The 13,513-nt window shown below is 36.8% G+C and overlaps 2 protein-coding genes across 2 annotated transcripts; one reads left to right on the forward strand and one right to left on the reverse strand.

Annotated features, from left to right (window-relative positions):
* Positions 1-1,716: 1,716 nt before the first annotated feature.
* LOC132547230 (cilia- and flagella- associated protein 210-like) lies at positions 1,717-9,671 on the reverse strand. The gene is made up of 9 exons (XM_060210996.1): positions 9,629-9,671; positions 7,968-8,200; positions 7,633-7,806; positions 6,927-7,132; positions 6,564-6,774; positions 5,502-5,587; positions 5,191-5,383; positions 3,953-4,117; positions 1,717-2,875 (listed from the first exon to the last, which is right to left on the reverse strand). The coding sequence occupies exons 1-9, from the start codon at positions 9,669-9,671 to the stop codon at positions 2,519-2,521; spliced, it is 1,668 nt and encodes a 555-aa protein (XP_060066979.1). The 3' UTR covers positions 1,717-2,518.
* Positions 9,672-9,847: 176 nt separating this feature from the next.
* On the forward strand, positions 9,848-11,768 carry LOC132547198 (pyridoxal phosphate phosphatase PHOSPHO2-like). Its single transcript, XM_060210960.1, has 2 exons — positions 9,848-9,944; positions 10,618-11,768. The coding sequence occupies exons 1-2, from the start codon at positions 9,888-9,890 to the stop codon at positions 11,365-11,367; spliced, it is 807 nt and encodes a 268-aa protein (XP_060066943.1). The 5' UTR covers positions 9,848-9,887; the 3' UTR covers positions 11,368-11,768.
* The last annotated feature ends 1,745 nt before the right edge of the window (positions 11,769-13,513 follow it).

Consider the following 13,513-nt stretch of genomic DNA (forward strand, 5'->3'; position numbering starts at 1 on the left):
AGTCAGCCACAATTGCAAAAAAATACCTTTATTTTACAATTAAGCTAGTTTCATTGTTGATGAAATTTAGTTCAATTATGCAGTTATTTAGAAAGTGGAAATGATAGATTTCGTTTTTGAGTTATGAGTGATGTTTTTGCAGTAACAGAGGTAGAGGTATAACATATTTGTCAGTGGTAAACTTCTATTACTGACAGTGATGTGTGTTTATAACTAATCAGAATTGTCAATGATTGAGAGTAGGTTTTAATTCAATTATTTATGTGCAAGTTGTGAGAAAGAGTACAAAAATAATGCCTGTATTTACAAGGCTGTTAAGTTGATGTGAAACATCACCATAAAGTGTGGAAATGTTTGTATCTACCCAGATCTCTACAATATTTATATCATTATTGTAATGGAGATAGGCCCCACAGTTCTTTGATTGTTTTGCAAAAGTTGGTTGTCTGAGGCATTTTGTGCCAGCTGGACTCGTTGAAAAAATAGCTATACAGCCTACTAATATAGTCAACATAATCTGTTAGTCTTTGTATTAGTGTCTAGTTATATGAAAATATGAATTCTGTTATGAATATAAAGATTTATAAATTTTATAAAACAGTTCATTATTGTTTGTGTTGTGATATTAATGCATTTCTAATTTCATTAATGAAAAATTGAAACTTCAAAAATGTTTTAGGGTGTACTCTCCTGATGTTTGATAGGAAGTAGGACACAATTCAGTGTAAATGTAATTCTTAAATAATATCTTGGATTTGTGTGTTTAATTTGTTATCCATAGTTGTACATGTACTTATGAGGTATGTACTTTCTCAGACTCTAATGTTTGAAAGAAATTTTGTCTATGGACTACACTTTTTTGATGACTTAATTGACAGTGTGATCATGTTAATACAGTGTAGTATCAACATTTTACTTTTCTTGATTATAATCCTGGAAATCTTAAGCAGATTTCAAGTGAATTTTCCATGATTTATCACCACAAATCACAGATTTCAAAAGCAAAAATTTGGAAAAAGTTGGACCTTTGCCTTCTTTCTCTCTTCCTTCTTTATTATGAAATTTGAGAATAATCCAGTCAGTTCCTCTTAAGAAATAGTGATAATAATATCACTCCAAATGGTTGCCTGCCAGCCATTTCATTTTGTTGATCAGGTTCAAAATGTGTAACCTACAACTAAGCCAGGGACCAAGTAAAAACATTGAAATAAAATTTGAAAATTCATCCAGTGCTTCTCGAGAAATACTAAAACAATATAGCACGTGTCAAAATCCAGGATGGTCAGCTGTTAGCCATTTCCCCCCATCAGTCTCAAAGTAGAAAATAACCAAGGGAAATAGCATAAAGAATTATATCACCTAAATACACTGTAAGTAATGACAAACTTCATTTTTGTCAAAATTCAAGAACCGGTAGTCAAGATGGCTGCTTCCTAGTTTTCTTAATCATTTTCAAAATAAAAAGAGCACTTCCAGGGACAAAGGTGAACCTACATTATGTACAGAGGAATTCTTGTCAAGAAACTGTGATAAGAATTGTTTAAGGACATAGGGAGGCAGAGAATATAGGAACGGTGACTTGAAAGGCCCACCACCAAAATGATGGGCTAAAAATACCACAAATATTGATGCTCCAATATATCATAGGATATACTGACACTATACAATTATGACAAACTTTATTTTCATTTTTTTGTTTGTTTTTAATTCCTTCATGATTCAACAGCAGTAAAATATACATGACATATTTTTGTATATGATTATCTATATCACAGATACGTTAAATAAAATAGAGACAGCCTTTCAAATTGGCTCAAATGTCAATTGATAAAGTGCTAAGGGATGTGGATAATACAGTGTGAATTTGTCTCTGTAGACCAGTTGGAGAAAAAGTAGCTGAGAACCCGGCACTTGGTCGGTTTATTTGGTCAAGTTTGATAGCTGTGTGTATTAAAACATACAACATTTAGCACTGAAAATAATGGATAACTTACTGAAAAAATTAAAACTTAGAAATAACAAGTAAATCGTTGAGAGAAACTGCTATTGACAATATAGTTCTCCCTTAATGCTGTCTTAGAAATGTTTATCAGCTGGAAGAGTGTGAGAAGTGACAAGGAGGTTGAGTGGTGTTGATATCTAGTAATAAGGATAATTTTGGACTTAATGTGCTGACTGATGGATGTGTTATTAGGTTAGACATAAAGAATAAGTCTCTCCACTGGAAAAACAGTTACAACACGTTGGAGAAGGCCCACTCTCTCATTATATACAGGGCTCCTAAGGGTATCCCCATTCACAAGTCCTGCAGTTTTTTTAATTTTCCAAAGTTCAGGATATAAAAATCAATGATTTAATACATATTTGCACACATGTAGACTCCACTTCCATGGTGTACTCCGCGACAGTCACAGCATGTTTTAATTTTCTTCTGCTTCGATTACGAAATGCCACATTTCGAAATAATATATTTTCTTCGACTTTAAATTCCATAGTTACTTTATGAAGTTGTTATTGCCTACCACACAAATCCAAGACGTTTCTTTGAGCCACTTTTGCCATAAATGTTTGTTTTGGTTTCATCTGTTGTATCACGTTGGTAGTGTGGCATCTGTTTACCCGATTTGTCAGACACCATATAGCTAGGTCGGATGCCACCCTTTCCATTGAAGATTGGCCCACTGCCACCTCCAGCCCCAGTTTGTGCTGCTTTACGTAGTGGGTACACATTGCGCCCCCCGCGCTCACAGTGCTCAATGACTTTACCGGCATACTCCTGGAACTGATCTTCTTCGATCTTGAGCAGCTCCATGTTGGCTTTGTCCAGCATCAGGGCCTGTTGCTGTGTGTCACGTGCCTTGTTTATCCTCTCCTCCTGCAGAAGAAGATAATCAAGATAAGACATTTGATCTTCCACTAATTCTGACATTTGCCTCACCCCAGAAGCAAGGCCTTGACATCAGTCCCTTCCTCAGGAATTAGGCCCCAGGCATCAACTCCTCCCCAGAAACAAGGCTCTGACATCAAACCCTCCCCTAATGCAAGACTCTTGCGTAGGCACTTTGTCAGAAATGATTCCTAAATACCAGCTCCTCTCCAGAAACAAGAACCTGACATCAGCTCCTCTCCAGAAACAAGAACCTGACATCAGCTCCTCTCCAGAAACAAGAGTCTGATATCAGCTCCTCTCCAGAAACAAGAATCTGATATCAGCTCCTCTCCAGAAACAAGGACCTGATATCAGTTCCTCTCCAGAAACAAGAACCTGATATCAGCTCCTCTCCAGAAACAAGAACCTGATATCAGCTTTTTTTTTTATCCAGAAACAAGAACCTGATATCAGCTCCTCTCCAGAAACAAGAACCTGATATCAGCTTTTTTTATCTAGAAACTTGGTCATGACATCTACCCATGACACTTGGTTCATAAAGCAGCCCCTCCCTAGCAACCAGGATATCACATTATTCCTTCCCAAGAAGTGAGGTTCTGACATCTGCTTTTCCCCCAGAACCTGGAATCTGATATCTGCCCTAACCCAGTAACTAGGTTCTGACATCTGTCCTGCCCAAGAAACTAGGTTCTGACATCTTCCCTAGTAACTAGAATCTGACAAATGCCCTTCCTCAGTTACTCGGTTCTGACATCTGCCCTCCCCTAGCAACCAGATTCTGACATCTGTCCTGCCCTAGAAACTAGGTTTTGACATCTTCCCCAGTAACTAGAACCTGATATCTGCCCTGACCCAGTAACTAGGTTCTGACATCTGCCCATTCCCAGTAACTAGAATCTGATATCTGCCCTAACCCAGCAACTAGGTTCTGATATCTGCTCTTCCCTAGCAACCAGATTCTGACATCTGTCCTGCCCTTAGGTTCAGAAAAAAATCAGTAGCCCAATCTTTACTTAAAACAATGAATGGCTCCTAGATGGCTGATCAATGTAATCCACTTACAGCCTGAACGCGCTGGAAGTCCTTTAGCCCCATGGCCTCTTCCCGCTTTCTCACACGTTTCTCTTCCTCATTTCTTTCAAAGATTTCGTCGGCTGCCTTTCTGATACGAATTGTCTCCAGCTCCTGGCGACGTTCATCTTTCTTCTTTTGCTCTGCTTCCTTCATCTGGATAATGTAAAGAATCAATCACTTGTTATACAAAGAAAATCAATACTAACAAGAGATTCCGGAGGGATCTTGGTGCACACCGTTGTCTGATCTTTATTTGCTCCTGAAAAGTTGGACCTTTCCCTTCTTTTCTCTTCTCTATTTTTACTCTTGATAATAAGAAATTTGAACATTCCTTTGCAGAAATAGCAATGATAATCTTTACCTGCTAAACCCAAAATGGTTGCTTGGAAGTCATTTCGGCTTCTTATGATCAGTCCCAAAATCAAACAGGCATAAGTAGAGACCAAAGGGAACATACGTATGAAATTTGAGAGTTCCATTTAGTACTTCTTAAGAAACAGGGATAACAGTATTTTCTAATCAAAATCCAAGATAGACGCCTGTTGACCATTTTTTTTTCCTGATCAGTCTCAAACACACAGGAACAACTAGGAACCAAGAGGAACCTATACAAGGAATTTGAGATCTATAGTGTAGTTCTCAAGAAATAATGATAACAAACTTGCAAAGTCAAAATCCAACATGACCACCTGTCAGCCATTTTCTTTTTCTGATCAGACCCAAAATCAAATGGGCACAACTAGGGATTTAGGGGAACCAACAAATGAAATTTAAGAAAGATCCATCCAGCACTTCTAAAGATATAGCGATAACAATATTGCAAAGTCAAATTCCAAGATGGCTGTCTGTTGTCAATTTTGTTTCTTCTGATCAGTCCCAAAATTGGATAACCCTAACTACAGACCAATGAGAACCTACTTATGAAATTTTTGTGAAATCCATCGACTGTTTTTCAAGAAAAGGAGATAACAAACTTCATTGAAAAAATCCAGGATGGCCACCTGTTAGCCATTTTTTTTGTGATCAGTGCCAAACGGGCACAACAAGGGACCAATTATCATCATAATTAAGTGAATCACACTAATCAAGTGAAATGTTAACAGATCTTAGTTCAATGGAATAGTGTTGATAATTATTATGAACTCTATCTAAATCAGGTGTCACTTTGACCACTGAAGAACCATACTGTGACATGATGGAATAGATATGACAGTGATGTGACCTACCTGTCCATCACGATGTTCTGCAGCCTCTGTCATCATCTTTCGAAGCTTTGCCTCCTTTGAGGCCTCCTCTGCAGCACGTTTCTCCTCTGCCTCTTCAACTGCTCTTCGAATCCTATCATCCTCATCGCTAACCTTTTGCTTCATTTGGGCACCAAGCTTCTCCCGAATCTTCTCCAGGTGGCGTTGCTTCTCTCTGGTGAATATGCCAAATGATGTTAATAAATTTTTGTCTGATTAATATTAAAAATATTAACTAAGTCAGATGACATGATAACATATACTACAAAACAATTCATGATATAATGACTTACGTGTGAATTTCTGATTCTTTTTCTGCTCTCAATTTCATCATCTTTCTCTTGGCTGCTGCAAAGATACGACACTCCTCATCTTCTTCCTGTGATAATGAAGGTGAAAACATTGTAAAAGTAAAATTTATCTTTACATTCAGTCTCTTATAATAACATCTTCACTGCAAAAAGAACGATTATTACAATGTTTCACACATAGCTGTATCTATAGGTTTGAATGGATAACTACCCCTTACCTCCTCCTGTTTATCACTGTGACTGTAACTATAGATCAGACTGGAGAACCACCCCTTACCTCCTCCTGTTTATCACTGACACTGTAACTATAGATCAGACTGGAGAACCACCCCTTACCTCCTTCTGTTTATCACTGACACTGTAACTATAGATCAGACTGGAGAACCACCCCTTACCTCCTCCTGTTTATCACTGACACTGTAACTATAGATCAGACTGGAGAACCACCCCTTACCTCCTCCTGTCTATCTCTGACACTGTAACTATAGATCAGACTGGAGAACTACCCCTTACCTCCTCCTGTCTATCTCTGACACTGTAACTATAGATCAGACTGGAGAACCACCCCTTACCTCCTCCTGTTTATCACTGACACTGTAACTATAGATCAGACTGGAGAACCACCCCTTACCTCCTCCTGTCTATCTCTGACACTGTAACTATAGATCAGACTGGAGAACTACCCCTTACCTCCTCCTGTCTATCTCTGACACTGTAACTATAGATCAGACTGGAGAACCACCCCTTACCTCCTCCTGTTTATCACTGACACTGTAACTATAGATCAGACTGGAGAACTACCCCTTACCTCCTCCTGTTTATCACTGACACTGTAACTATAGATCAGACTGGAGAACCACCCCTTACCTCCTTCTGTTTATCACTGACACTGTAACTATAGATCAGACTGGAGAACTACCCCTTACCTCCTCCTGTTTATCACTGACACTGTAACTATAGATCAGACTGGAGAACCACCCCTTACCTCCTCCTGTCTATCACTGACACTGTAACTATAGATCAGACTGGAGAACTACCCCTTACCTCCTCCTGTTGGATCTGTATTTGTTTCATTCTCTTGATGCTTTCAATCTGTGCCATGTTGTCTTTCAGCAGCTGTGCTTTCTCATCCTTCCTGATGGACTCAAGATGTTCCTTCTCTACATGGTACTGAGATGCCAGCTTCTTCAGCTCCTGTCCTTCAAGATGATCCTCAACCACCATTTTGTCTTTGTTTTTCATGTGCTCTCCTACCCTGTACATAACAACAGCAAAACATGACAAATGCCCCAACAAAATGGGATCTGAAAGACAACCCTCAAAGAATACTGATTATGACACTAGCTTGAGTGTTATACGTAAATAACATGAGAACTAGAAATGTGAATATTGTGTACAAAAACATACTGTGACATCTGGAATTGTGCTGTATGTTTTGCAGCTTGGATTCTTTCCATGGCTTTATGTTGATCTGCCTGTATTGCTTCATCATATTCACGCTGGGCCCGTTTCAAGTATTCAATGTCCTGACCCTCATTGGCCTTCTGTTTCAGTTTTTTCAGCTCAATCTGAGCTTCTCTTTCCTTCAGGACCTCTGTTAGCATGAGAGCACTCTGGGCAAATAGAAATAGTAGAATTCATATACTTGCATTGTCTGATGTTAGCAAAAGTTTGTAAATTGATCTAGCTAGATCTATAAAGAATTTCTGCAAATTAAATATTGGATGTTTGTTTAAATGGTAAATTGTGGTGCATGATTTCCGTAAGAAAATGATTTTGGACAGTTTCCTTCAAAAACATCCCTTGAAATCCTAGCTTGTGCAGGAAAGCCCTTTAATTTAGTTCATGGATGTATGTTGCACTACTTCAAGTCAAGAAACACTTGAAAATGATAATCATTACTAAACTTGGAGTTTGCATGGTATACATTACATAATTACATTCCACTGGTAATGAGAATTAGGTGTGACATTGTTCAAAATCATGGAAGTCAGAACCACACTTACCCAGTACAAGTAATTGATTTATTTAGCATTCTACCACTATAAGTGCTTGATTGTTATGATGAAAAATTATGAACTACAGGTCAGTATTTTAAGATAATGATACTTACATGGAAGGACTTGACTCTGTCAGTCTGATAGTATTGTTGGGTCTTGGCTTTCTCTATAGCCTCTTTGCGCTGCTGAGCCTGAAATTTGGCTTCCTCCAGGTCAATCTGTTGTCTCTCCTCCTCTTCCTTCTGTTCTCGCAATTTACGGGCTTCTAGTTTACGCTGTCTCTGTCCCTACACAATGAAGTTAAAAATTGTACAGTTCTAATTTCATCATAATGGGAGGCATTTTTTGTTATATAGTACATGTATATAATACTGTGTACAACAATATGATACAAATGCATTCTCAAATTTTCATTTAAATGATCCACAATTAACTGTTTCATACTTACTGCAATTGTGTTTCCCCAGTCTTTAATCATCTCATTTGATTTTTTCTGTTTTTCTTCTCTTTCTTCTCTGATTTTTCTTGTCCTCTCTTCTTCTATTTGCTTGCGATGAAGCTGCATTTGGATGCGGTCCCAATCCTCTTTTGACAGAACTGTGACCTGTCTAAGGTCAGTGCCATCAGCTAAATGCATGCCTTGTGTAAGACCATCTGTAGAAAATGGCAGCTCTTTCTTGCCTGAAAGGTAAGGTACTATCACAATAGAATAGGAAATGATAGATAGAAATGAAAATCCCAGGTCAAAATATTACAAAATTTTGTAAATTTTGTATTACAAATATCATAATGCTGTACATTTTCTTTACAAAAACACCACAGCTAGACCAGATTTTTTTTTTCTCATTTTATATCAAATTTCATCAAACATGTAGAATGCTTGCATATTAAAGAAACACTGTTAACATATACAGCAAAGCATTTTAAATGTATTCTGTAGCTTGCATGTGTTTACATGTTTTGACAAAAAGTAAATAATTGATTAATGAAGGTGCAGGCATTTGTTGGTTTATTGGCTTTGTTTCTTGCCTTGTGAACCACAAGGTTCATTTTGAGGTGGGCACAGGAAGGGAGCATTAAAACAATACACCTCATGTAAGCCTACATCCCACTGAATAAGTCATTACAGCCTCTTGAAAATGTTAATACAGATATATAAAGCAAGTAAAATATATCTTTCTTTTTATTGAGCAGGGTGCGTGGAATGTGGTCACTTATCCTTTCTTTTACATTAAAAACTGAGATTATAATGTACATGCATGTCTTAATACTAAAGTGATTTTCCCAGAAATTAGTGGTAGGATGTCTGCATAGATGGCAAGGTCCACTGTATCCAGCCATAGATGGGGCACTTCACATGTAAATCAGGTGTCACAATAATGTCAGAATTGGAACAGAAACACCTGTATATTTCACTATCAAAATCAAAGTTCTCCATTCATTACAAATAAGTACAATTATTTAGATATTTTCATGGTTTTGAGGGTATGATCTGACAATCCAGTCATGAATTATCTCTGTCTATGTCAAAGTATCAAGGCTGGGATTTTCACAGAATGCTTCAGACATCATAGATCACGAAAAGAGCTCAATTACGGGTATCTTGTACGCAGTAAAGTTAAGCTTATATCACCTTATCCGGGTAAGAAAATAAAACCAGTCGAAACAATATTCATGTAAGCTCATAAAACACAGGTATGGTAATTCGTACTTTAAGTAGTTGGAAACAACATTGGAATTGAAAGAACGCAAATGAAATAAAACACGTGCATTCCACTCGAAAGCTAGAAATCCTCTCAACAAACATTAGTGTAGTCATACAAGTACGTTGTACAACTTATGTGTAACATAGATATTATTAACACATCAGATATATATACAGTACAAAATGGTTTGCTGTTTAAATCAAAAGGAAATATAATCGTATCACCAACGTTTGAAAAAGTAGAGGCTCCAGGGATATACAATGTACGCATTTTTACTTTTCATCGGTAGGGAAATAATTCATCATTGACCAAAATGGTGGCCGTGTCCTGTCTCGTGTTAAGCTTCAAAAGTACACTTGACGATATTTTTGTGAGTTTTGAAGATTATGAATGATTTAATTACCTTTGGCACTGCCTTTTCTTCGGCCATGCATGACAGTAGCCATTTCGTAGCCTTATGTTTCCAGCTGGAACGTCTTCAATCTTCAATATTTCCACGGGCTACATTGACTTCTAGCACTGTTGTCAAGGCAAACATCAGGAATTGTGACGTCACTTCCGTCCATACGTTCAAGAAAACGTCCTTGACCCTAATCGTAAACTTCCGACAGTATAGCTTGCAGGTCACGTTGAACATTATAAGCTGATCAGGTCTACAACGAATGATTCATAGACTTACGAAATTAATCAGTCGCCACCATAACACTAATATCAGTAAGGTATGTTATGTCACTGTTATACGTCGCAAATATTGGTTTAAATCATTGAATAGTTACTCAGAATGTAATAACGTGTCATGTGTTTTGTAACACAACATGTCTACTTGGAGTCGAGCTAGGTGTTTAGGAAGATACATGTAACTGAACATACCACCCTGTCTACAGAAAAAAGAGTTAATTTTCGTTTTCTGGCTATTAACAGCTGTGAAAAGTTGTAACATGCATTATTATTTGCCAGGACAGTTTTGGAGCTCCCTTGAACGGATGCCATTGTGTTCAATATGTGGGACGCTAAAGGTTTACCTTATATCTACCCAATATATGTTGGTCACAAAGTCTTAAATTCTCAATTTAAAATGTTCCTTGGTGGTCATCTTTAATTCAAATTCGTTTGAGAAAATATGCATAATTGATAAATGAGTATCATCTCATTTTGCTTTTTAAGGACCATATGAGCTCAGTGATGATGTAGTTTGCCTTCCGTGTTTATGGTAGTTATTATATAACCAAATGTTGATCTCTGTGTAAAGACATTGTTGATGTTCTGAAGTGTAAGACTTTCTTTCTCTGTCTATGATAGAGCAGTATCAGCTTGCATAACTAATAGTGAGATGTAAATTTACTCCTTTTTTATAGTACATATCATATAAACTAGTTTTATACTATGTTGTAGATGACTGGTCGATTGCTGCTAGCATTTGACTTTGATCATACAATGATTGAAGAGAACAGTGACTTGTGGGTGAAGAGACTTGCCCCAGGGGGGGTGCTTCCTCAGGAGATCGAGGACAAATACAGTGATGATGGCTGGACACATTATATGGGGACAATTTTTGAGTACCTCTATAACATAGGTGCGAGACAGCATGATATCCAGAAATGCCTCACAGAAATCCCTCTGACTAGTGGATTTAAACAGCTACTGGATTATGCACACAAACAGGGACATGATTGTATAATTATTTCTGATTCCAACTCATTCTTCATTCGATACATCCTAGAGTGCTACAATTTAGAAAATATTATTTCGAAAGTTTACACAAACCCAGCAGAGTTTGATAAAGAGGGTTGTCTGAAAATTGACCTCTACCACCATCAGGACTGGTGTAATCTCAGCACTGTGAACTTGTGTAAGGGCCATATTCTCACAGAACATATCAGGGAGCAGGCTGTACTTGGTCATACCTATAGTCGTGTGGTATATGTTGGGGATGGCTCCAATGACCTTTGCCCCGCCCTGACTTTGTCAGACAAGGATTATATCTGCCCAAGAGTAAATCTACGCCTTTGGAAGAAAGTAAATGCCATTCTCGCCGGTGATGAGAAGTTTAAAAAGTACAGTCTGAAAGCAAGAGTACTGGAATGGGAATCAGGAACAGAAATTTTGAAAATGATCAAAGAACTGGACTCGGAAGAAGTATGATTTTCCTTGTGGGATATTTCATTCAGTTACAAATCTAGACTTAATTTACCTACCATATGGAGCCTGCTGTGTAATCTATCGGATATGATTTTACATATAAGATTTTTGATTATCCACAGGGTTTTCCATTAAAGGACAGACTTACTTGGGATCCTAGATTGTCCAATAATGACAATAAGTGATGGTTACTGGGAATATCAGATTGTCCATCATATGACAGAAGTGATGGTTAGTGGGGGTATCAGATTGTTCATCATATGACAGAAATGATGGTTACTAGGGGTATCAGATTGTCCATCATATGACAGAAGTGATGGTTATTAAGGGTATCAGATTGTTCATTAAATGACAGAAGTGATGGTTACTAGGGATATCAGATTGTTTATCATATGAGAGAAGTGATTGTTCATTAAATGACAGAAGTGATGGTTACTAGGGATATCAGATTGTTCATTAAATGACAGAAGTGATGGTTACTAGGGATATCAGATTGTTCATTAAATGACAGAAGTCGGGGTTACTGAGGATATCAGATTTGTTAAACATTAGACTGGTAGTTTACAGGGTATCTAATAACATCTATTATATTTCAGAGGTGTTTGTGATGGCTACGTATACAAATCAATGTTGAAAAAAATGGCTCTTATGATTTGTCTGATTCATGTTTTAATTGCAATTTTGATTGATTTTTGAGAAAAATGTCGCAAGGAATTTTGTTTTCCTATTTATGAAGATTTCTTACCTTGTTAATTAATCTTATTTGACTGTTCATCAATAACTATCCTATGTTAATGTGTTAAAGTTGCCAGATAATTGTGTGAATGTTCCAATTCATTATTATTTTTTTGAACTCGTGATCGAGATTTGAAGATCGACCTGTGTTAATTGCAATTATAAAGAGCAATATGGTTTCAAGTCCACATATTCACTGCAATAAGTTAAACTGTGTATAGAGTTTGTTTGCATAGCTACACTCAATTGATATGGTTCACATAAGGATGTTCATAGGCAATGAGCACTCTGTACAGTTATTGATTTCTTACCAATGAAAAGCTGCAGCACCCATGTTAATTAGTCATTGTGTGATGAAAGTCCAAATGGACAGCCAGTGACATTAATGCCAGTTTATGTTTTTTGTTTATGATCAGTTACATGTATGGTATATAATACAAATTACTGAAACATTTTAATGTTGTTTCTCAAGTTTTCATATTACGAGTTTTAATTCAACTACTTTTGTCTTATCTGATTTTAAAATAATTCTAAATCTAGGTTTTTGACACAGTACTAAATCCTGTAATAGGACAGGGGATGTGGGAACATTTACTGGCAATCAATATTTCTAATATTCATTTGAGATCATTCACATGGTGGCCATTTCAGATTTCATATTGATGCAAGATACATTGTAATGATAAAATTGCTATTTTCCTCTGGTTTCATTGAAGCTTGCTTAGCTGTTACATTAGAAAGTTTCTAGAGCCACAAAATACTGTAACCTGATCCATTCTACTGTTTACTGCCTTCATTTGAGAAAATCAAAATTGATCAAAAGCAATGTAAAAAAACTGACAGGGAGGTGGAAATGTACTAATATCAAAATCAAATAAAGATGGGGTTTCAAAATGACCTAAAAAGCCAAAATATAACAGCTTGTATGTGCTGTTGTTAGCCTCTGTGCTCATACTTTTACAAATAGGCAATTAAGTCGAAACATGTACAAATGCAAGAATTTAGCACCCTTTTTGTAACCAAAATGAAAAAACAAATGAATGGTTTTGGGGGGGGAAATGCTTTGTCATATCTTCATTATTTTAAGAAAACTAAACATGAACATGCTGGTAATATTATGTTAGGTATCATATAGGCAAAGGAAGAAGTCACAGTTTTGAATACATTGGGAACAGGAGATAAAAATGTGATGGATTTTGAGAAAGAACATGCTCTTTTTACATTAAGTGAAATTTTCTGATAGTCAAAAATACAACTTCCTTTTGGAACCCAATGATCTTTGTGCTAAAAACATCTTCAAACATTATGAAATAAATTGCCCAAAAATAACAATTAGGGGTTTCTTACAAAGAAATTAAAATTTATTAGCAATACTGCTATGCATTTTTGTGTAAAGAAAGACAAAGGGGAAATC

Source organism: Ylistrum balloti, unplaced genomic scaffold (assembly GCF_031769215.1).
Source record: "Ylistrum balloti isolate Yb309-2 unplaced genomic scaffold, AGI_CSIRO_Ybal_v1 Utg369938, whole genome shotgun sequence".
NCBI lineage: Eukaryota > Metazoa > Mollusca > Bivalvia > Pectinida > Pectinidae > Ylistrum > Ylistrum balloti.

What these genes read in the sequence shown, in the direction of transcription:
- LOC132547230 (XM_060210996.1), bottom strand. Translation starts at nt 9,671, where the DNA reads ATGGCTACTGTCATGCATGGCCGAAGAAAAGGCAGTGCCAAAG. An exon ending in AAGAAAAGGCAGTGCCAAAG is followed by an intron (nt 8,201 to 9,628) that starts GTAATTAAATCA and finishes CTTACCTTTCAG; the next exon opens with GCAAGAAAGAGCTGCCATTT. An exon ending in ACAGAGTCAAGTCCTTCCAT is followed by an intron (nt 7,133 to 7,632) that starts GTAAGTATCATT and finishes CTATTTGCCCAG; the next exon opens with AGTGCTCTCATGCTAACAGA.
- LOC132547198 (XM_060210960.1), top strand. Translation starts at nt 9,888, where the DNA reads ATGATTCATAGACTTACGAAATTAATCAGTCGCCACCATAACACTAAT. An exon ending in ATAACACTAATATCAGTAAG is followed by an intron (nt 9,945 to 10,617) that starts GTATGTTATGTC and finishes ACTATGTTGTAG; the next exon opens with ATGACTGGTCGATTGCTGCT.